Source organism: Onthophagus taurus, chromosome 1, assembly GCF_036711975.1.
Source record: "Onthophagus taurus isolate NC chromosome 1, IU_Otau_3.0, whole genome shotgun sequence".
NCBI classification, from domain to species: domain Eukaryota; kingdom Metazoa; phylum Arthropoda; class Insecta; order Coleoptera; family Scarabaeidae; genus Onthophagus; species Onthophagus taurus.
In genome coordinates this window covers 2165495-2188589 of record NC_091966.1, presented here as the reverse complement: position 1 = coordinate 2188589, position 23095 = coordinate 2165495, and the positions used below count along the sequence as shown (strand labels likewise).

The 23095-nt window shown below is 33.0% G+C and overlaps 3 protein-coding genes across 3 annotated transcripts; 1 reads left to right on the top strand and 2 right to left on the bottom strand.

The window, feature by feature from the left end:
* Positions 1-75: 75 nt before the first annotated feature.
* Positions 76-8699, bottom strand: LOC111423595 (ATP-binding cassette sub-family E member 1 pix). Its single transcript, XM_071194254.1, has 6 exons — positions 8600-8699; positions 8212-8424; positions 7945-8160; positions 7482-7876; positions 863-1269; positions 76-810 (listed from the first exon to the last, which is right to left on the bottom strand). The coding sequence occupies exons 2-6, from the start codon at positions 8422-8424 to the stop codon at positions 215-217; spliced, it is 1827 nt and encodes a 608-aa protein (XP_071050355.1). The 5' UTR covers positions 8600-8699; the 3' UTR covers positions 76-214.
* Positions 8700-8828: 129 nt separating this feature from the next.
* LOC111423596 (prefoldin 1) lies at positions 8829-9887 on the top strand. Its single transcript, XM_023056860.2, has 3 exons — positions 8829-8935; positions 8985-9097; positions 9156-9887. Exons 1-3 carry the CDS (start codon positions 8903-8905, stop codon positions 9379-9381), a joined length of 372 nt encoding a protein of 123 aa, XP_022912628.1. The 5' UTR covers positions 8829-8902; the 3' UTR covers positions 9382-9887.
* LOC111423594 (RNA polymerase III subunit A) lies at positions 9376-23083 on the bottom strand. Its single transcript, XM_023056858.2, has 16 exons — positions 22956-23083; positions 22767-22902; positions 22287-22713; positions 22081-22234; positions 21940-22029; positions 21695-21872; positions 15920-16380; positions 15756-15867; positions 15504-15701; positions 14747-15449; positions 14538-14695; positions 13932-14485; positions 13751-13880; positions 9903-10357; positions 9681-9849; positions 9376-9625 (listed from the first exon to the last, which is right to left on the bottom strand). Exons 1-16 carry the CDS (start codon positions 22997-22999, stop codon positions 9428-9430), a joined length of 4167 nt encoding a protein of 1388 aa, XP_022912626.2. The 5' UTR covers positions 23000-23083; the 3' UTR covers positions 9376-9427.
* Between the last annotated feature and the right edge of the window lie 12 nt (positions 23084-23095).

The following is a 23095-nucleotide window of genomic DNA, read 5'->3' as shown; positions in this document are numbered from 1 at the left end:
CATTATTTTCTCGAAATGTCATTAATCATTATCAAGGTTATGTTATTAGGTAATTTTTCAATCATTTTCATTAACATCTTTTATAAAATTTATTTCCACCGTTTTTCTTGGTACATATACATATAAACGATTATTTATATAAAATGGTAAAGAACCAAATTATTTAAGACAATCGATTAATAATAACCGTTTGAAAATCGAACGGAAAATTAACTTATTCTTCCAAAAAGAAATATTGTCCAGCCCTTTTTTGTTCCACATCCTTAACGGATTCCTGTTTATTAATCCTGGGTCTAAAGTTATTAGGATCTCTTCTAAAAGTAATTCCCAACAATTCCAGGAACCTATTCATGCCAGCTAATAACGTTTGAGGGGTATGAGCCTCAGTGCTAACAGATGGCGTTCCTTCAAAAACAATTACACGATCCGCCAAATACGTAGCCATAATAAAATCGTGCTCAACAACAAACCCGGTTTTTTTAGCATGCAAAATAAAACGTTTTATAACTTTAGCAGCTACTAAACGTTGCTCAGAATCTAAGTAAGCACTTGGTTCATCAATTAGATAAACGTCGGCTGGTTTTCCAAGACACAGAGTCATTGCAACTCTTTGTAATTCACCACCAGACAAGTTTTGAACCTCTTGATCGATTATATCATCAATTTTTAACGGCTTCATTACGTCGGCAATAAATTGCTGGTGAATATAAGCATCCCTGATTTTTTCATGAAGTAATTGCCTAACTAAACCTTGTGATTTTGGACTTATCTTTTGGGGTTTGTAACTAATATGTAATTGCGGTAATTCGCCTAAAAATAAAGCTTTTAATAATAAATAATTACTAATTATTATTGATATTACCTGAGCCGGAATCAGCTTCTAAATTACCAGCAAGTAAACGAATAAAAGTAGTTTTACCCGTACCATTTTCTCCAAGTAAAACTAAAATTTCTGAATCCGAAAATTGCCCTTTATGCACCTCCAATCTAAAACTACCCATCGTTTTTACCATATGTGGGTATTCATAGTGATTGATGCGTTTCACTTCTTCTTCAGCGGCGGACTCAGATACTTTAAAAACGAGCGAATCTTCACGAAATCGTAAATTTTCCGTTGGTACAAAACCGTCCAAGAAAATATTGATGCCTTCCCTTACCGAAAAAGGCATAGTTACCACCCCATACGCTCCTGGGACACCATATAAACAACAAATAAAATCAGAAAGATAATCTAGAACACTCAAATCGTGTTCAACAACAATTATAAACCTAAAAAGAAATTGAATAAGAATTTTTGTTTATAAAGTCTTTCTTATCAAGAGAAACGTGAACGACTCATCGCTAATAACTTGAACGTGTTTTGTGTTGATATGCGTGTTTGAAAATGCACGAAAATAGTCCTATTCACAAAAAAGGGCTGAATCAATAGATTGAAGCTGAAATTAGATTAAAAACTGGATCAACTATTGACAAAGAAACACAAAAATTAATTTTTAAGGAAAGTTTACGATGGAAAACTGTGTTTCAACGACTGATGCACATTACATTATATTTAGCTGAAAATAATATGGCTTTAAGAGGATCTTCTGATAAATTATTTACCAAAAATAATGGAAAATTATTGGCAAAGTTTGACCCTATCATGGAGGAGGATGTCAAATTAGCAATAAATGGTGAGTTGGCTGACCATTATTGTGACAAAAATATACAAAATGAATTGATAGAAAATGATTGCAACTCAATGTTGCATTTTATGGGGTACAAAGTAAGAATGTATGCCCTAAGGTTTATACATGGTGTGTCAAATGTCTGGAATATAACCAATAACTTCGCCATTTGTGGTTTTAAAGAAAAATGTTTCAAATACAAGTATCATTATTAATCGTGGCGCATTTTTTGTGAGTATTTTGCTTTTTTTGTTTCGTTGCTATGGCAACCAATATTGTTATTTTATATGGGATGCAAAAGTGTTTGTTGCATACTTTGATAGAAGATAAGTCCCTCTATATGATGAACATATCAAATCATATGATTCGTATAAGAAAAAAAATAAGAAAAATGCGTTTTCTGAAAATATTAAATCAGTAATTTACAATCAAAGTAGGCACCGAAATAACGCCGTTGACAGCTTTAAATGTCAAAAGAATAACAGTTTTATGATACACATTTAATGTAGTTTCGTCATTGGTAGTTGTCTTTAGCCAATCCACTTTTTGTAAGGTTTTTAACACTTCCGGTGTTAAGGATTTTTTTTAATATTTTGCATACTGTGGATTACGTATCGAGGTAAATATTATTGAACAGTGTAAAAACTTCAGTTTGAGAGCATTTTCTATCACCGTACCCATACAGCGTTAATATTTGGATTCTTTGTCGTTCGCTTAATTGCACCATATTTGTTTAAGCTGTCAATTTTTTTACATTTAAAGCTGTCAACGGCGCTATTTCGGCGCCTACTTTGATAGTAATTTGATGATTTAATATTTTTAGAGAACGCATTTTGTCTCGATTTTTTTCTTATACAACCATATGATTTCATATACAGCGTGTCCCAGGATAGATGTTACAAGAGGTATAATGACTTAAAAAATATTGAATTTTATTTTAAGGCTGAGGAATTAAGCCCAAAATCAACTCGGCCTTGATAATGAAGCGAAAACTATTTTTAGTTCAAGTAAAGTAACCTTTTTGTTCCTGATACGGCAAAATATCATTGAGAAAAGTTGTTCAGAATGAGAAATTATGGCACTATGCAAATTTTCAGAAAGATCTATCTACATTGATTAAACCACTATATTTTAGATAAGATTTTTTTTTACTGATAGAAAGACAGGCAATTTACTGCCAACCCGATGGATGCTCTGCACATTCTACAGCACGTGTAGCTGAATGGTTAAATTTAATATTTCGAGAAAAGATTATATCTAGAAATGGTCCAATTGCGTGGCCTCGAAGGTCTCCCGACCTTTTAATATTAGATTTCTTTCATGGGGTCGCCTTAAACAACTAGTTTTCGCTCAACCAATACCGAACAATCGAAAAATATTAAAAGAACGGATAACAAATGTTATACGACAAATACGCATCGAAGAAATTCAGAACAGCTTTAGAGAATTTAGGCATCGTATAGAAAAATGTGCAAAGGTGGATGTTATGTTGAATAAACGACAGTTAAGTATACGTTCGATTTTCTATAAATAAAATAAAATTATACAATATTTATGTTATTTAAACTAAAATGTGATGCTTCAACCAAAGTAGATAGATCCTCCTCAAATTTTGCATAGGACCGTATCATATTTCACATTTTGAACAACTTTTCTTAATAACATTTTTCAATATCATGAACAAAAAGGTTACTTTACCTGAAATAGTTTTCGCTTCACTATCAAGGCCGAGTTGATTTTCAATACATGAAACTATACTTAAAATTCTCTCCACACCAAGCAGGGGTTAATTCCTCAGCCTTAATATAAAATTCTAACATTTTTAAGTCATTATACCTCTTGTAACATCTATCCTGGGACACACTGTATGTTCATTGCGTAGAGGGATTTATCTTCTATCAAAATATGCAAAAATTTAATAAATTTAAAATAACAATCTTGGTTGCCATAGCAACGAAACAAAAAAAAAATAGTAAACAAGCAAACATCGCCAAAAATTGCGCCACAATTAATAAAGAAACTACAAATGGCGAAGTTATTCCAGACATTTGACACACTTTGTACAGGGGGTGCATCAGGTATGAGTAGAAAAAAATTGAGGGGTTATAGGTCCCCTTTTTGAGAATAAAAAATTCACAATATAACACAATGTCCAATTCTTTGCCATTTTTAAGATATGATACGATAAAGTTAAAGGTTTGAAAGTTTAAGTACTGCTGTATAAAGAATTATACTAAGCACGCTTTGCTTATGTATATAGCTTTAATTTGACACATAAAAGTCATTTTTGAGTTATTTTTTTAGAGGTTGTTTACTTTATGTGATAAATTTATCACTTCTGTTTTATCACTCTCTAATGTGAAAATTTACAAAAGTTTTGGTTTTAATAAATAAACTTGCTTATTGTATTAAAAACAACAAAATTACAAAACTAGAAACAAATTGCAAAGCAAAGCCTGCTTAGTATAATTCATTAACCAGTAGTACTCAAACTTGTGTACCCTTTACTTTATAGTATCATATCTTAAGGACAAAGAATGGGAAATTGTGTTATAAGATATATATTTATGATACACCCTGATACACCCTGTATGTTAAAGGTAATCTGAGTTCCTGAGGGGGCGTGATGGCTCAGCGTGTTAGCTCTCGGGTTAACACGCAGACGTCCCGGGTTCGATCCCCGGTGAAAGCACGTTGAGTCGCCCCCCGTCCTTCGGAGGGGACGTTAAGCCGTCGGTCCCGGCAACCAGTCGTCAATCTCTGGTTGTCGTTAGCAGCACGCATGTGTGTGAGGCTTGACTTTATAGGGACGAATGCGCGTGAGCGCTCTCTGACCACACGCCCACGCTGATTGGCCTGCGCCAGGCCGTTGAGCAAGTCGTGCGCTCCGCCAGGACGTTGAGCTGCCGTGCGCTCCGCCAGGACGTTGAGCTGCCGTGCGCTCCGCCAGGTTGCGGTCGAGATGATGTGTGGGTCGGGGGGTTGGGGCGGCGGTAACTCGTCATTGGCAACGAGTAAGCGGTATCGTCACCTAACAAGATGCTTTCTCATACCATCTCAAGCCTCGAAAGGAGAATGCACAAGGGGCCCACTGGGGCCTAAGTGCGCGCGTAAAAACTACGCACTCCACGCTTACATACATACATACATCTGAGTTCCTATGCTGCAATACTTTGATTTTAGTTTTTGGGCGAGGGGCAAGAGCAGGAGTGTTTCGTGACGTAAGTGGCCGCGGAATGCGCGCGCAACCTCAAATTTATGTTTAGTTGAAGTGTCTTCTCTAGTGTAACATAAATCAATTACTACTTTAGTTTCTCTCAATTATTTTATGATAAGTGAGTTTATATCAAAAATTAAGTTGAATTATTTTCCGTTTTACTACCGCTTAATTATATACCACACTAAATACAGGGTGTCTCAGCGAGACCAGTCATTAGACGTTTCTGGGGTTCTGGCCAAACAAAAAATTTGAGAATGCAGACTTCAGTATTATCAATTACGTTCTCTTCATCTAAAATATTTTCAGATTTCTAGCAGTTCCGGTTATACCGGAAGTCGCCACCTACTTTATTTTTTAAATGGAACACATTTTTACATATTTGGATTTGTCTGTTTTGAAGGTTTATAAATAACTTTACTTTTTGTAATTTGAACCAGCAATTCTCGAGTTATTCGAATTTTTCTAGAAAAATTTGCTCAAGCATTTGTTCAAAAAATCATAGAACACTCAATTTTTGAGATATCAATTTAGGATTCAGAACATGCTTAAAGAACATGATGGAGTATGTTGTGGTGCCGAGAACGACTGTCTAGATGGTTTGGTCACTTTACTATGATACGTTAACTTTTCGAAATTTGGAAGCACCATAACTTCATTTTTTTAAATGGCAACCCCCATATTTTATTACTTAGTCGTCTTCGGCGTCTCATTTTACATCTTTTATATTCCATATGTCCTATGCCTAACATTAATAGTTTGAGAAATAATTAGGGTTTTTTGAAAAATGCTCACATATATGGATATTAACCTAGTGTGCCATGGAAAACAAATGTTTAATGACTTATTGATAAACGTCAAAGTCTAATTTAGGTTGTTTGATGCTTATGAGTCTAAAACCAGTTAAAATGGATATTAATAAAGTAAATAATGTTTATACAAATGAAGAAATCCATAATTTATTTTTTGTGCACGAAAAGTGCGACAAAGTTCTTAGTAGAACTTGCAGAATGTTTAATGAAAATTATCCACATTTATCTCCGATGACAAAAGGTAAATTTAGAGAAATAGAAGCAAACTTTTTGCATTTTGGACGAATTAATCACGTGTTAAACTGACCAAAAAATGTAGTAGATAATGCAACAGAAGAGGTGAATACCTTGGCTTATTTCGAGCCCAGTCCCAACACCTCAATTCGAGCTGCCAAAGAAGATCTGGGAATCATACTACGAACTTTGTCGCGCTTTTCATGCAAAAAAAATAAATTAAGAATGTCTTGATTTGTGTAAATATTACTTTCGTTATTGTTATCGATTTTGTTTTTATTTTAACAGATAATTATTAGCTCACATGCATCAAGTGACGTAAACAAGTGAGTCTTTAACAAGAACTCATTGAGAAGGTTTGTTTTTCATGGCACACTAGACTAAATATCCATATGATGTGTGCATTTTTCAAAAAACCATAATTATCTCCCAAACTATTAATATTAGGTATGGGCCATATTGGATATAAAAGATGTAGAATGAGACACCGAAGACGACTATTTAAAAAAATGAAGTTATGGTACTTCCAAATTTTGAAAAGTTAACGTGCCATAGTAAAGTGATCAAACGTTCTAGACCGCAGTTCTTAGCACCAAAACATACTCCATCATGTTGCTTAAGCATGTTCTCAATCCTAAACTGATATCCCAAAAGTTGAGTGTTTTCTGATTTTTTGAACAAATGTCTGCTGGAGCAGATTTTTCTAGAAAAATTCGAATAACTCGAAAACGACCGAATCAAATTGCAAAAAGTAAAGTTATTTATAAACCTTGAAAACAGACAAACCCTAATATGTAAAAATATACAGGCTGTTCCATTTTAAAAAATAAAGTTGGTGGCGACTTCCGGTATAACCGGAAGTGCAAGAAATCTGAAAATATTTTAGACGAAGAAATCGTAATTGATAATACTTAAGTCTGAATTCTCAAATTTTTATTTTCGCCAGAACCCCAGAAACGTCTAATGACCGGTCTCGCTGAGACACCTGTATATTAAAGTAATTCAATTACAATATTTTAAAAATTTGATTGAGTTGTGTATAAACCTAGACAATCTCTTGTAAACAAACCTTGGGTATGCCCTGGTTTTTATTGTGTTTAAACAAATATGTAATTAAATTCGTAACTAGTTTACTTAAAATCCCCTCCAATTTTAAAACTCTCGCCAAAAAAATAACTTTGAAAAATTACACTCTGTAAACGTGACTTTTCATTTTACTCCTCTGAATTAAAAAATAGAGTATAGTAAGAAAGGGCAAATTTTTTCACGTGTACAGGATGTCCAAATTTCGATGGGTTTGCACAGGGTATCTCAGTTATTATGAAAGATAGAAAGTTGCGGCTTTCGCGAACCTGAGCTACTTTTTTGTGAAACTTTAAACAAACCAAAATTTACGATTTTCAGACAAACATATTCATTAGAAGCCATTTTCCTCTAACACACATCAATTTATAGGCGTAATATCTGTATGTATGCGGAAAATAATAATGAAAATCAATTAGTTATTCATGTTTCTCATGATAAAGAGTATAATTAAAAATGTATTAATACTTGTCAGGGCCAAGTAGCGATCGAATTGTTTGTGCAGCATTCAATCTTTGTTTAACATCCAAATAAGAAGAGGGTTCATCAAACATGAAGATATCCCCGTTTTGAATGCACACCATGGCACAAGCGAAACGTTGCAATTCCCCTCCAGATAAAGCGGAAAGTTCGCGATCTTTTAAATTGGTCAAATCCAACATGGCGCAAATTTCATCTTGGTTATCAAGTTCAGATTTTTTATCTAATAGTTGTTGAACGGTTCCTTTTACAGCTTTTGGGATTTGATCAACGTATTGGGGTTTTATTAAGGCTTTTAAATCGTCCTCTAAAATCTTGGTAAAATAATTTTGAAGTTCAGAACCTCGGAAATGACTCAAAATTTCCGTCCAATCTGGAGGGTCCTATTTGAAATTAAAGATTATTTATGTAAATTAAAAATAATTATTTATTAATAAATTTTTATATTTACCGTGTATCTTCCAAGATTAGGCTTTTGCTTTCCTGCTAAAATCTTTAAAGCAGTTGATTTTCCAATACCGTTGGTCCCAACCAATCCTAAAACTTCCCCTGGTCTTGGAATGGGGAGTCGATGTAATTTAAATGCATTTTTCCCATATCGATGTGTAGTATCCCTCTCTAAATTACTAGGTAAGTTAATAATGGAAATTGCTTCAAATGGGCATTTCTAAAAAATTCTTTTTATATTTAAATCATCTAATTTATAAATTAGCTCTACCTTAACACAAATACCACAACCAATACACAACTCCTCCGATATAGAAGCTTTTTTATCATTTGGAGTGACCTCGATACACAGTTTTCCCATTCGAACAACCGGACATGATTTTTTGCATTCTTGACGACACCGTTTTGGTTTACACTTGTCGGTGTTGATGATAGCGATACGAGTCAACTTGTCGGTTTCTTCGGTTCCCTTTCGTCGGGACATCTATACAAATTAATAAAGCAATATGTTAGATGAGGTGACACCTTTCAAACTTAACCTCAAAATTAGTTTTAAAACTGTTTTTATGAACATTTTGGGTTTGTAACTAACGGAAATAATGCAAAAATGATTTTAATGGGGATTAAAATTGCAAACAAGTTAAGAAAATATGAATTACCTTACTAATTTGATGATTTTAGGTTGAGATATCGCCAGCACGGTCAACGCGGACCGGCCATGAGCAAAGAGACCGATGTGAAGTTAGTTGTAGAAAATTTCCTTTTAATTTGCTTTTTCCCATAAATTTTATTCTTTAATTAATTATATAATTGTGATTATTTTTAATATTCTTGATTTAGACTGCGAAATTTAAAAAAAATAAAAAAAAATTTTTTGAATAACGTTATCTAATTTCATTTAAGTCGGTAAATTAGATTGTATTCTTAATTTCTAACCAAATTTGGGGTTGTCGAGTGAAAAAATGTCGCACGCAGTTGATTTGGAATTAAAACAGGTTTATTTATTGCTATTACCCTTTATGTTTTATTAATTTAGTATTTCAGGCTTTCACCGAGTTACAAGCCAAACAACAAATGACTAAAGAGGTTATTCAAAATTGCCAAAGAAACATCGAAGTTGCTCGAAGGTGCAAGCAAATAGCCACATTAACTCACTTGTAAGTATTTTAATCTAATTAACTCATTTTGTTTTATTTTATTTCTTTATTAAAATAGGGAGGTGAAGAATTTAGACGAAAACGTTAAAATATATGAATCATTAGGACGTTGCTTTGTAATGACACCCAGAGAAGAAGTAATCGAAAACCTTCAAACAAAAATAGATGAATACACAAAAGAAGGTAAACAGGAAACGGAAAAAATTCAACTTGCAGAAGGGAAATTAAAGGAGGCTGAAAATAGTCTTAGGGAATTGGTTCAACAAAAGAAAACGAGATCTTAAAAAATCTTATTTATTTATAACAATCTTTTAAATATCAAAATTAACTTTATTCTAAAGCGCTTTCAAAAAGTAGGGGTAATGATTCTGGGTTTTCGTCTACATCTAAAGGTTTATGTAAAAGCTTAAATAAACCTGTTCCAATAGGAGCAGGCATTCCCATAATAATGTTTTCTGAAACACCATTAATTTTATCAGTTTGACCATGATATGCAGCATCAAAAAGATGATCTGCAGTTTTTTCAAACTAAAATTAAAAAATTATTAAAATCAAATACGAAAATAACAAAAAAAAGCATTACTGAAGCTAAATTCAATACTGATTGTTTCATTTTAGCTAAACCCTGTCGTGTAATACCCAATACTTCTCCAGTATGCGTCATTTGAGCCGCCAATAACATTATGTGACGAAAATCCACACTCATACCATGATTTTCCATAACAGTTTTAATTTCAGTCATTATAGTTTGTCTACAAAAACAATAAAATTAGCTTCTTTTATTTAAAAATCTTCATTTAATTACCTCGCCGCTTCTATACCAAGCGTATGAAACACCTCAATGATATTATTAGACACCGTTTTTGTACCAACAACCCCATAAGTAGCCATAACCTCCCTTAAATTATCACCTTCAATACATAGATGATAACGTGTTACACCATCTTTTACTTCTGGTTCAATAACAGCTCGGCTTACGTTTGGTAACCCTTTTATTACGACACTTGGAATCGAGGCGTTTAATTCGTAGAGATTAATATTCATTTTTTGTTGACTTTTACTGTTGGGGTTTACTGTTATTACGGAAGATGAACGTATATTTACGTCTGCCGGTTTTATTTTTAATTTTGATGTGCATAAACTGTATTTTATGGTGTCTACATCTACTTCTAGTTGGAGTTCTCTTATTTTATCAAGGGAAAGGACTATTTTTAAGTAAGCGTCACCTCCTTCATATACTGTATGAATTGCATCGCATATCTGTTAAAAAAAATCTTAATAAAAAATATCTTATTTACAATTTGATTTGGGGTTCATAAATAAAATCTGAAGATTTAATTCTAAAAATTGAATTTAATAAAACGAATAAATAAAACGAAAAATTAAAAATATATTCAGAAACATAAAGGAACAGCTGATCGACATCAGAAGGGGATGAATGGATACAAAAGGGAAAATGAGGAACTTCAGGGGAAGATTGTGGAATAGGAGAAACGTATAGATATGCTGGAAAGAGAGGTAAGACATAAAAATGTGGTAATAAAGGTTTCGAAAGGAGAGAGAATAAGGTGATTAACTTGATGAGGAATATCACAAGTAGAATAGAAGCATATAAAGAGAACAACAATAGGCTGATATTAGTAAAACTAACAAAGGAAAGCAGAAGGATGAATATCCTAAAAAACGCTAAAGAGTTGAAAGGCACAAACATATGGATAGATGAGGACCATGCTAAAAAAATTCAGAGAGAGAGATATGATTTGATGACTGAACTAAGGGAACTCGGGAGAAATGGAGTTAAAGCTCATTGACAATACAACAAAATAATTGTAAAGGATCAAGATAGCGGATGAATAAGCAGGAATAATAAACGTACAGTTTATTACAGAAAAAAAGAGACGCCCTATAAATTCAAAAAACTAAGTGTAGAAAGAAGAGGAGACTTTACTAAGGATAAATAGGAATAGGAAAGTTGGTTGAGAAGAAGTGAAGAAGGTGGGGACGTGGAATATTACAACTTTAACGGGAAAGGAAAGGGAATGGAGATCAAAGGAAACAAATAAAAGCAGTCAAAGATAAAAACAAGGAGATAAAGACAACTACAAGGGAAATTCTGGACATATGGGAGGATTTTTATGCAGAAAAGTTCAAGGATGGAAAACGGACACAAACAATGGAGGAGGGAACAGAAGATGAGATAAGGGAAGAGACTACAGACAATCAACTGAAGAGATAACAATGGAGGAAATAGAAGAGGCAATGATGAAGATGAAAACAGACAAGGCTTGGAAAGACAAGATAGATCCAGAGATGATAAAATATTTAGGATTAAAAGTGAAACAATCCCGAATGATTGGGAAGATAATATCATTTTACCAATACATAAAAGAGGAAGCTACTCAAACTATGAAAATTACAGAGCTATATGCCTATCATCTACAAGTTACAAATTATACACAAAGATAATAGAAAAAAGATCAAGAAGAGTAGTGTTAGTTCCAGTGACAGTGTAAAACTAGAACTAACACTAGATCTAGATACCTGGAGACGTGTGGCTAAACCCGAATGTTTCTAGATCTAGGTCTGGTGTTAGTTCTAGTTTTAATTGTTATTTAGCATTAGATTGTGGTACATTTTTATTGAAAAGTAGAACTAACACTAGACCTAGAACCAGAAACATTGAGAAAAAAAGGTTATGAAGAGTAGTGGAAAATAAACTAGAAGATGAACAAGCAGCATACAAACGAACGATAACATACAGGAAAATAGAGACGGGCAATGAACTATACCTAATATTCTTGGACCTAAAAGCAGCTTTTGACACGGTTGACCATAGTATTACAGTACCGCTCAAAAGTATATGATAATTTGGTTTTTCCCACACTTTTTTGAAACTTTATGAAAGCAGACCATTTTTTCACCAGTTTTTGCAATGTATTTCACATGACATAGACTTGTGTAGAAGAATCCGCTTCAACTTTGAGTTATTAAAAAATTATTTTTATTAAAATACGAAAATACGCTATAAAACGATGTCAACAAAAATAAATCATAACTCAAGAAATATCAACATAACAATCATGAACGGCAATCAGCCATGTAGAGCAACCTAGTACTTGGTTGGGTAACCCATCCTGTTGATCACAGCCTAACATCTGGACATGGAATCGATCAATGCATCGATAGTGAATTGGTCGATCTTCACCCACTTCGCCTGCAGCTGTTGGAGCTTTTCGTCGGCGGAAGTGGTCCGAATGCCCGTCAACTTGTGTCAAAGCGTGTCCCACAGTGATTTGAAGATGTTGAAATCCGGGCTCTGGCTGCACCTGTCCATTACCGCCACTCAACGCTGCGCGATCCAGTTGGACATTCCTGGATGTGTGCTTGGGATCATTGTCTTGTTGAAACAGCCAACACCGACCCATGTTTTTGCGTGGCCAAGGAAGCATGTTATCTTGCAGACAGTCCCTGTACATCTGGCGGTCCATGGTGCCCGTAATGCGAACCAGAGGGCCGGTGATAGCATTGCTGAAGCACCCCCACACCATGACGGAACCACCGACATGCTTCATCGTGGGAAGCAGGTAGTTTGGATCGAAGTGAGTGCCCAAAGGATGGCGTATCGATATGCCATCAGTTCCGAATAATAGGAACTTGCTCTTGTCGCTCCACAGGGACGTTCTCCTACTGTTGCCGGGTGCAGTTGAGGGGCGCGTTCGCCTACTTCACGCGCGCCTTCCTGTTCTTAGCTGAAACGAGTGGTTTCTTTACCGGACGTCGACCAATGAATCCTGCATCCTTCAGCCTCCTCTTGACCGTCGATGTAGACGGTTGGCGCTCTGCACAGCATCGCGCCGTTCCTGTCCTCCAGCCGGGTGGTGATTTGAGGTCTATCATTTTAGTTTCTTCGTCACGAAGCAACCAAGTGTCCTCCACGTCTTCAATACCGATGATATCTGCGTGGTGAGCTACATCTGTGTGCATCCTTGTCGAGCACCCTATATGATGGCCTTCTGCGTCGATTCCGAGAAATCTCGAACTCCTTTCTTTTTACTCATTCTTAAGAATAATATTTCATAACTTTCAGAAAATATAACGCGAAACAAAAAATTAAAATAAAAGTTATCTCTAGGCTTGACATCGATTTTCAAAAGAAATTTGTCACGCCTCTATGCTTTGGCATATATTGTATCCTCTGGAATATAATATAATTGTATTCACTCGTTATGCCTGAAAATTGTGTGAAGATTCGTCCAGTATTAGAAAAGTTATGTGGGAAAAACCAAATTATCATATACTTCTGAGAGATCAAGATCAAGATGACATAAGCAGCAAAATTGAGAGAAAGCAACTAAACTGGTACGCCCACATATTTAGAATAGAACATAACACAATAGTAAAAAAGGTATTTGAAGCAAAGAATAAGAATAAGAAAAAGAGGAGAAGACCTAGGAAGGAGAGGGAGGAAAGAATGGCAGAAGTTGGGAAGAAAAGAGGGGATATATCTGATAGAATATAAAGGAAATAGTGGGAAGAAGTGGATGGAGGAATAGAAAAAAGATTTATCCGACGCCATCAGGCATAAGGTTTAAAATTTGGTTGGATGAAGTTATCAAACTCATACTATAAAGTGTGATTAGCAATTTTACTTACATCCTCTAAAGTTGTCCTTTCAATTCTACATTTAACACGCCTCGCAAATTCTTTATCATAAGGACTCGTTAAAGAAGCTCTTATTATTGGTGTGCTAATCGATTTACTTGCATTGATAATTTCTTTAACCCTTTAAATAAAAAACATTAACATTTTAATTGATTAAATGTAAAAAAAATACCTTGGAACTCCTTGAGTGATATTCATACTTGCAACGCCAGCAAAATGAAACGTTTTTAACGTCATTTGAGTCCCTGGTTCCCCAATGCTTTGCGCGGCCAAAGCCCCAACGGCTGTTCCAGGTTCAATAATCGATCTTACATATTTTTGTCCGCACGTTTCCAAAAATGTTACTAATTGGCTACAAGTTAATCGCATCACTTCTTTTCCTACCTGAGCTTTTCCGTAATTTTTTAAAGCTTTCTCCACATCTTGCGCGACTTTTTCCATAAACAATCGTAATTCATTTTGAAATTCTTGGCTGGTTTCTTTTAAACTGTTTGTACAAATGAAGGCTTGAGTCGCCTTTCTGATTTGATTGGCGTCTAAAGCCGTTTCATCCCTGTAAGGGCATTTAGCTTGAATGTGTTTTAGGACTCGGTCAAAATCAACTGGGCAATCTTTTCCTTCCATGTAGGTTGGATCTAAACCATCACAACCGTAAGTTAATTGAACGATATCTCCTTCTGCGTTACGAACCGAACCATCGTAATGAACAACTAAATCTTCTAGAGACTAAAAAAGAAATTTTTTTAAATTTTTAATTAAATTGTTGGGAATTAAATACTTTAACTAAACGTCGTTGCATGTACCCAGTTTCTGCGGTTTTTACCGCTGTATCAACTAAACCTTCTCTTCCTCCCATTGTGTGGAAGAAAAATTCTGTTGGGGTTAATCCTGAGTAAAAACTATTTTCTACGAAGCCTTTAGCAGCGGGAGTTTTTGCTGGAATTAATTAATTTAATTTTAAAATTTTATTTTTTAATTAAAACTTACATTCGAATTCAAAGTGTGGTAATGATCGGTTATAAAATCCATTTGGGACTCGTTTTCCATTTAAAGCTTGTTGTCCAACACAAGCAATCATCTGGGAAATATTAATAACCGATCCTTTCGAACCGGATAACGCCATAATTAACGGGCTATTAGTTGGAACTAACTCAGCAACGCAAGCTTTTCCGGCGTGATCACGAATAACAGATAATTCTTTTAAGATAACGGCCTCTAATGATTGTTCAACGCTAAATCCAGCTTCTGGTTTTAAAGTTCCATTTGCCATTTGTTGGATGTAATCGTCACATTTTGAATAACCATCTTTAAGTAAACCGTATTTTCGGTTTAATAAGATCGCAGAAGGGGTTACATCTCCGATTCCTATTGAAAAGCCCGTATTCATGAGGAGATAAGAGGCCATTTTCGCCAATCTCCACATGGATCGTATCGCGAATTCTTGACCAAAATCTCTTAGGATTATGTAAAAAATGTTTCCAGCTTTTCCCCCAGAACCTAAGTGTTTTTTATCCAATCTTCCAGCTATTAACTGGGAGTTACGGATTATTATGTAAGAATCGTTCACGCAAAGTTCTTGATTTCTTGTGTACGCGTTTCCTTTTACTTCTAAATTGGCTTTAACTGGGTTGGCTTTGTTTGGTTTAAAAATTAAACTTATTATTTGTTTTCCGGTCCATAAACGGCGAGGCTATTAATTTAAAATAAATTAATACAAGAAAAAGATTTAAATTAAAAGCTTTACTTTTAAAATAGCCGGTTTTGGAAGCTCAACAGTTGCAGCGGAATCATTTCCGGCCAATAAAGTTGCAGCTAATTGCACGGCGTGAGCTTTATCTAAAAAGGTGTCTTTAGAAGATAAAATATAAGCGCCAGTTAAAAAATCTTGAGTAGCGGCGATTAATAATTCCCCGTTTCGAGCAGTCACCAAATTACTTTTATTCTAAAAATATTAAATAAAATATTAATTAGAAAAAAATTAATACAAATTACTAACTCCCATTAAAATTAAAGCTTCAGCTTTTGCCTCTTCAGTTTGGGGTAAATGCAAATTCATTTCATCGCCGTCAAAATCAGCGTTGTATGGATTACAAACACATTCATTAAATCTAAAACGAATTTCTATGTTTATTTAATCTTTAAGAATTAATAGAAACCAACCGAAACGTTCGATTAAAATGAATTTTAGCCCGATGAGCCATAATCGATAATTTATGTAAACTCGGTTGTCTGTTAAATAAAACAACATCATCGTTGTGGAGATGCCTTTCAACCAAATCGCCCAATTTTAATTCTTGAGCTAATCTTTCGCGATTTCCATATTTTAGATATTTTTTAAATAACGATCCTTTTTGTTGTACGTAATTTGCGCCGGGCCAAACATCGGGGCCGTTAATAACTAATTGTTTTAATAGATTAATGTTGGCGTGAATAACTCGTTCTGGATACGTTAGGGTCATCGCTACATGGACGGGAACTCCAACTTGGTCTATTTCTAAGTTTGGATCTGGTGAAATTACGGTTCTTGATGAAAAATCAACTCGCTTTCCGGATAAATTCCCGCGAAAACGACCTTGTTTGCCTTTTAAACGTTGTACTAATCCTCGACCAGGTTTTTTTGGCTGCCAAAAAAGAATTCATCACATTAAATTTATTATTATCTCGGTCTCAAACAACCACGAAGAACATATCAATTCTAAGTGTATTTACAGTTTGGTATTCCAATGTTATGGTCATAGATATCAGATCATTCCGACTGCTATTTTTGTAATATAAACTTAGATGGCATAAACAAAAAACAAAGAAGACCAAATCGTTCTGACCGATTAGCGCAATCCAGTGAAAGTGATCAGAATAAAGGGGAGAGATATAGCAGCGACTATGATGCCAAAATAAACCATAAAATGTCACAGAAAGAACTACATAACTTAGCTAGAGACCTGAAGTTGTCGAAGATTGATAGCGAGGTATTGACATCCCGCTTACAGCAATGGAATTATTTACACCTTACATCCCGTGTAACTGTATATCGAATTTGCAGAATTTTTCACGAAAAAGCAAAGTATTTGTCATTGTAATCAGAGTTGAGCTACTTGCAATAAAAATGTACTGCAAGTAAAGTATTCAGTACTTTTTTACTGCCAGTACTTTCAAATTGTAGGTACTTAATACTTGTACTTTCAGTATTTAGCTTAAAATGTACTGGATACTTGTTTGACATAAGAAGTACTTGAAGAACTATTTGTTTACTCCAAGTAGTTTATCTACTTTCAGTACTTTCAATAATAAGTAAAACAATTTTTTAAAGTTTTCTTCAAAATCCTAGATAATCTTAGGAATTCTATGAAATCTTCATGGTATGCTTGAAAAATCAGTTGAAATCTTCTGAAAATACTAAAAAATGCCTACATAAATCTTTGGGAATAACTAAAAATCGTGGACATTCGTAATAACCCCTAGATATCCTTAGATATCCTTCCAATTTTTCTAAAAAATCATTCTAACACCTTGGATACACTCAAAAATCTTTAGATATCCATAAAAATCGATGATCTTTAAAAATGTGTCTTCATTCCTTAAAATTTATAGAAACATCCGATATCCTTTTTTCTTGGATATTCTTGGAAAATCGTACAATTTCTGTAAAATCCTTTAAAAGCTTTCGATTCACTCAGAAATAACAAGATGTCTTTGAAAATTTAAGGAAATTGTTGCAAAATCTCTACATATGTTTAAAAATTCCTATAAAATCTTCTAAAAACGTGAAATTCTGTAGAAATCTCTGCAAAATCCTAGATAACCTTAGGTATTCTGAGAAATTTTTATGGTATACTTGAAAGTTCGTTGAAATCTTTTGAAAATTTCGTGGAAATAATAAGATCCATGGAAATCCTTCCAATTTTTCTAAAAATCATTCAAAAACCTTGGATACATTCAAAAATCCTAAGAAATTCGTAAAAATCTGTAGATATTCCTTGAAATCTCTAGAAATATTTGGTTATCTTTGAAAATTTTAGGAAATTGGTACAAAATCTTTGGATGTATTTGGAAATTTTCATAAAACCTTTTAGAAAACCTGGATATCTACAGAAATCTCTGGAAACTCGTTGGATTCCTCAAAAAATCTGAGAAATTCGGATGGTATCTTTGAAAATTTTATGGGAACACTTGGAAATGCTTATATGAATTTTTGAAAATCGTTAAAATCCTAGATATTATTAATGGATATCCTTTTTTCTTGGATATTCTTGGAAAATCGTACAATTTCTGTAAAAATCCTTTAAAAGCTTTCGATTCACTCAGAAATAACGAGATGTCTTTGAACATTTAAGGAAATTGTTGCAAAATCTCTAGATATGTTTAGAAATTCCTATAAAATCTTCTAAAAACGTGAAATTCTGTAGAAATCTCTGCAAAATCCTAGATAACCTTAGGTATTCTGAGAAATTTTTATGGTATACTTGAAAGCTCGTTGATATCTATTGAAAATTTCATGGAAATAATAAGAAATGCTTACATAAGTTTCTGGGAAGAATTAAATATCCTTGACATTCATAATAATCCATAGATATCCATGGAAGTCCTTCTAATTTTTTTAAAAATCATTCGAAAAACTTGGATACATTCAAAAATCCTAAGAAATTCGTAAAAATCTGTAGATATTCCTTGAAATCTCTAGAAATATTTGGTTATCTTTAAAAATTTTAGGAAATTGGTACAAAATCCTTGGATGTATTTGAAAGTTTTCATAAAACCTTTTAGAAAACCTGAATATCTATAGAAATCTGCGGAAACTCGTTGAATTCCTCAAAAAATCTGAGAAATTCGGATGGTATCTTTGAAAATCTTATGGGAATACTTGGAAATGCTTATAAAAATTTTTGAGAATCGTTAAAATCCTAGATATTATAAATGGATATCCTTTTTTCATGGATATTCTTAGAAAATCGTACAATTTCTGTAAAATCCTTTAAAAGCTTTCGATTTACTCGGAAATAACAAGATGTCTTTGAACATTTAAGGAAATTATTGCAAAATCTCTAGATATGTTTAGAAATTCCTATAAAATCTTCTAAAAACGTGAAATTCTGTAGAAATCTCTGCAAAATCCTAGATAACCTTAGGTATTCTGAGAAATTTTTATGGTATACTTGAAAGCTCGTTGAAATCTTTTGAAAATTTCGTGGAAATAATAAGATCCATGGAAATCCTTCCAATTTTTCTAAAAATCATTCAAAAACCTTGGATATATTCAAAAATCCTAAGATATTCGTAAAAATCTGTAGATATTCCTTGAAATCTCTAGAAATATTTGGTTATCTTTGAAAATTTTAGGAAATTAGTACAAAATCCTTGGATGTATTTGGAAATTTTCATAAAACCTTTTAGAAAACCTGAATATCTATAGAAATCTCTGGAAACTCGTTGGATTCATCAAAACACCTGAGAAATTCGAATGGTATCTTTGAAAATCTTATGGGCATACTTGGAAATGCTTATATGAATTTTTGAGAATCGTTAAAATCCTAGATATTATTAATGGATATCCTTTTTTCTTGGATATTCTTGGAAAATCGTACAATTTCTGTAAAAATGCTTTAAAAGCTTTCGATTCACTCAGAAATAACAAGATGTCTTTGAAGATTTGAGCAAATTGTTGCAAAATCTCTAGATATATTTGGAAAATTTTGCAAAATCTTATAAAAATCGAAATATGTGTAGAAATGTCTGGAAAATTTCTACTCGTCGGATAGCTTTTCAGAAAATAAATCACAGAGTGGACAAAGTTGCCGGCTCCATCAAAAATAGGCTGCTTTTTCATTTAACTCGCGATTTTAGGAAAACCGCGGAGTCGAAAATTTTCAAATGCACATATGTTATGTAGAAATGTTCAGTGAATACAACAAAGCTACCGCAATTTTTTTCATCGGACGGTTCTCGATATATCGATCTTTAAACTGATGAGAATTGACTTTTCAAGTTATACCGAGTTATATTACTTAACTGGAGTTTATCTAGCGACTGAAGAACCGGCCTTTAATCAAGTTTTAAATAGCAAAATATAGAGACATTAAAAAGTTCTGATGCAAAATATTATAGGGGTTGATTTTTTCAGCCCCTTGTAATAACATTTTCCGGTTATAAAAATCGTCAAAAAGTGTCATTTTGTTAGCAACAGTTATCTGCTAATTTCATTCTACTAAATTCCTCCATAGTGGATTTATTAAATAAAAACAACTTTTTCCCTTAACTTTAGAGTGTTGTAACTCGGTGGGGAATGGGTTTTGAACAAAAAGTTATATGATAGACCTTAATTTTTGCTGAAAAATCACTCCTTGAAATCATTCGCATCAATTTAGAAACAGCCTGTATATGAACAAAAAAGTTAGCTATTTTATCCTGTAGAACATTTAATTCTCTAAATATCAAAGTATTGGACACCGTGGTAGAACCGACACCTAGTATTTTACCGGAGATATCGTTAATTTACCAGATTTTTGTTACGGTGCGATTAAGTGAAAAAAAAATGGGAAAAATGCCAAAAAAATGTGATTTTGTTGAGTTGTTTTAGCCTGTAGTAAAATAACGGAGAGTCTGATGTTCCAAAATATACTGAACATGAACCGTTACTGTTTTTTTAATTTACGATTTTCCAAATTTTTGGGATATCTCGAAAACTGGACATGATAGAGAAAAACTGAAAACAGTTTCAGAATCAGCTCATTAACCATTAATAATGCTCATTAATGAGTGGGTAATAGTATATTATTCAATATATTCTCTATCATCTATTATTCTCATATCATTATACTATGAGCATATGAGGGCTATTATTCACGAAGGTTAAGTTTATGTCACGAGCGTAGCGAGTGGCATAATTAACCTGAGTGAATAATAGCTCATTATATGCGAGTCGAATACTATACTTTGTCCACGACTATTGAAATTGATTCCATAAATTTATTTTTTAAATAAATTTTTGAATAAAAGTTAAACGTCAACGTGACACAAATTCAATGTTACTAACTGTAACCAACATCACAACAATTTGTCCAAATTAAATGTCAGTTTTATAAAACGTCGTTATCTTTACGAAAATTAATTAATTTATGCTTAAATCATACGAAAAAAGGAATTTGTTTAGGTTTTTTTAATGTCAAACATTTAGAAACTCCTAAAAAATTGAATTAAATTGACGTTTTTTGAAATTTTAACGTTTCAAATAATTATTATTAGTCTGTCAAGTTGGTTACCCGTGAATGTCCGTGATTATTATTCACGCTATTATTCACTCCGTGAAAAATGACTACCTTTTTGCTTTAGAAAACTCATTCATAAGGTACATATTATAAGGTAGTCGTAGACAAAGTAAATTTTATATAAATTTTTAGTATATAATTTTTAGTTATAGTATCGTAATTTACAGGAAACTGTAAATTTAATTTCTTTGACGACACCAAAAAAAAGTTTGTTCTTTGCTTTATTCTAAAACAATAAGAAATAGACCTATCTAACCCTATATTTTTGTAATCAGAAAAAAATAGCGAATTTAATAAGCGAATAATTAGTGGTTGTTTCCAATTAAAAGAACGAAAATTGTCACAATATCTCAAAATCTAAAACCGAAATTTGTTTGACTACTTCATCAAATTCTCTGTAAAAAAGTGTCCATATAATGTCTTAGTTATAATACTCCACCTATAATAATAAGCAAGATAATTGCACTTGCTGGTTTTACGATATTTTCAAATTTGGTCTCTAGGGGAAAAACAAAAGACGATAGCGCTTTGAGGTTTTTGACATTAGCAGTTTTTCGAAAAACGAGATCATGACATATAAGCTACTTTTTTTCTAACTCTTATAGTTTCTGAGATAGCCTATTCGGACATCGAATTTGAACCACCCTGTACATATTTAGTTGAATTTTTAAATTACCATCATTGCTAAAGGAATTCCAGAGAGATCTGAATTTATATACAAAGCTGTTTGTAGTTGCAAAAAATCCCAACCTTCTTGGTAAATATTAACATTCGCTCCAGATAATTTATGTTTTTTAATAACATCATTTATAAAAATAATTTCTGATTGTTTCATTGTCAAATCATCTTCATTTCTAAACATTGCAAAAAAAAATTAAATCAATTTAAAGGGTCAACCTCTATCAATATTTTATTACTTACGTTCCTGATTTTAAATCAGAAATAACTGAGGGTCTTATACAAACAGGTGGTACCAAGATTCGTGTTAAAATTAAATCTTTTGGGGTGGCTCTACAACAAAAACATTTATTATAAACCTAAAATAATAATTTTAAAAGATACCTTCCCTGATCCATAGCCAACAAAGGAATATCTTGATTAGGAATTCTTTGAAACAATTTTAAAACGTCTATAGGTGTTAAAATCTCCAAAATAGGACCGGATGTTAATGAAACTTGAATATCTGGATTCATTTCAATGGCTTTAGCAAATTCCTCTAAAAAAATAAATTCATAAATTAAAATCATCAAAATGATTTATATTTTTACCCATTTGTTCCTGCACAACGGGATCTTTTTCTTTTTTCCCCCTAAATTTTTCATGAACAATTTTTAAAACCGAACCGGACGCTGAAGATTTAGTGGCCCCCATTTTTTTAACAACCCCATTAATATCCTTACAATGTGGGCATTTATGCACTTTTTTGCATTTATCGGTAATCTTTTTTCGTAAATTTCTTTTTGTCATGTAACATAAATTAGGATTAATCAATTTGAATCGAAATAAATCTCTATCGGAATCGCTCAATAAAACTCTCGAACATTTCTTGCAAATTGTTTGAAGTATATTTATGATGCTACGAAAATAACCTGTATGGAATACAGGGAGCTCTAAGTCTATGTATCCAAAGTGACCAACACATTCGTTTAGGTGTTTTCCACATGTTAAACAAGGCGAATCCTTTGAATTTGTACCCTATAAATATAAATAATTAAAAAGGAATATTTTAAATTAAAATTTTTAATTACAAGTCGTTTATCTAAGACTCCATAAGGAATTGGGGTTCGTTGTAAATCTTGGTTGTATAAATTTTTTGCAACAACATGTATATGGGCTTGTTGTTGCATACTTTCGGAGCTTTCAACCCCAAAACTAACATGGGATCTATAACAATAATAAATAAAGTTAAACTACTTTATAAGAAGATTAAAACGTACATTTTTCGGACTACATCCGCTTCTCTATATTGTTCTTTCGGCATTTTAAATATAACCACATAAAAATCTTTTTATATTTGACACATGTAAATAATAAATATAGGTTATGTTGTCGTTTCATTAACCTCAAAAAATATTTA

What these genes read in the sequence shown, in the direction of transcription:
- LOC111423595 (XM_071194254.1), bottom strand. Translation starts at nt 8,424, where the DNA reads ATGTCCCGACGAAAGGGAACCGAAGAAACCGACAAGTTGACTCGTATC. An exon ending in CTAATCTTGGAAGATACACG is followed by an intron (nt 7,877 to 7,944) that starts GTAAATATAAAA and finishes AATTTCAAATAG; the next exon opens with GACCCTCCAGATTGGACGGA. An exon ending in AGAAGCTGATTCCGGCTCAG is followed by an intron (nt 811 to 862) that starts GTAATATCAATA and finishes CTTTATTTTTAG; the next exon opens with GCGAATTACCGCAATTACAT.
- LOC111423596 (XM_023056860.2), top strand. Translation starts at nt 8,903, where the DNA reads ATGTCGCACGCAGTTGATTTGGAATTAAAACAG. An exon ending in TTGATTTGGAATTAAAACAG is followed by an intron (nt 8,936 to 8,984) that starts GTTTATTTATTG and finishes TTAGTATTTCAG; the next exon opens with GCTTTCACCGAGTTACAAGC. An exon ending in ATAGCCACATTAACTCACTT is followed by an intron (nt 9,098 to 9,155) that starts GTAAGTATTTTA and finishes TTATTAAAATAG; the next exon opens with GGAGGTGAAGAATTTAGACG.
- LOC111423594 (XM_023056858.2), bottom strand. Translation starts at nt 22,999, where the DNA reads ATGCCGAAAGAACAATATAGAGAAGCGGATGTAGTCCGAAAAAT. An exon ending in CGTTGTGCAGGAACAAATGG is followed by an intron (nt 22,235 to 22,286) that starts GTAAAAATATAA and finishes TTATTTTTTTAG; the next exon opens with AGGAATTTGCTAAAGCCATT. An exon ending in CATTTTAATCGAACGTTTCG is followed by an intron (nt 15,868 to 15,919) that starts GTTGGTTTCTAT and finishes AATTCGTTTTAG; the next exon opens with ATTTAATGAATGTGTTTGTA.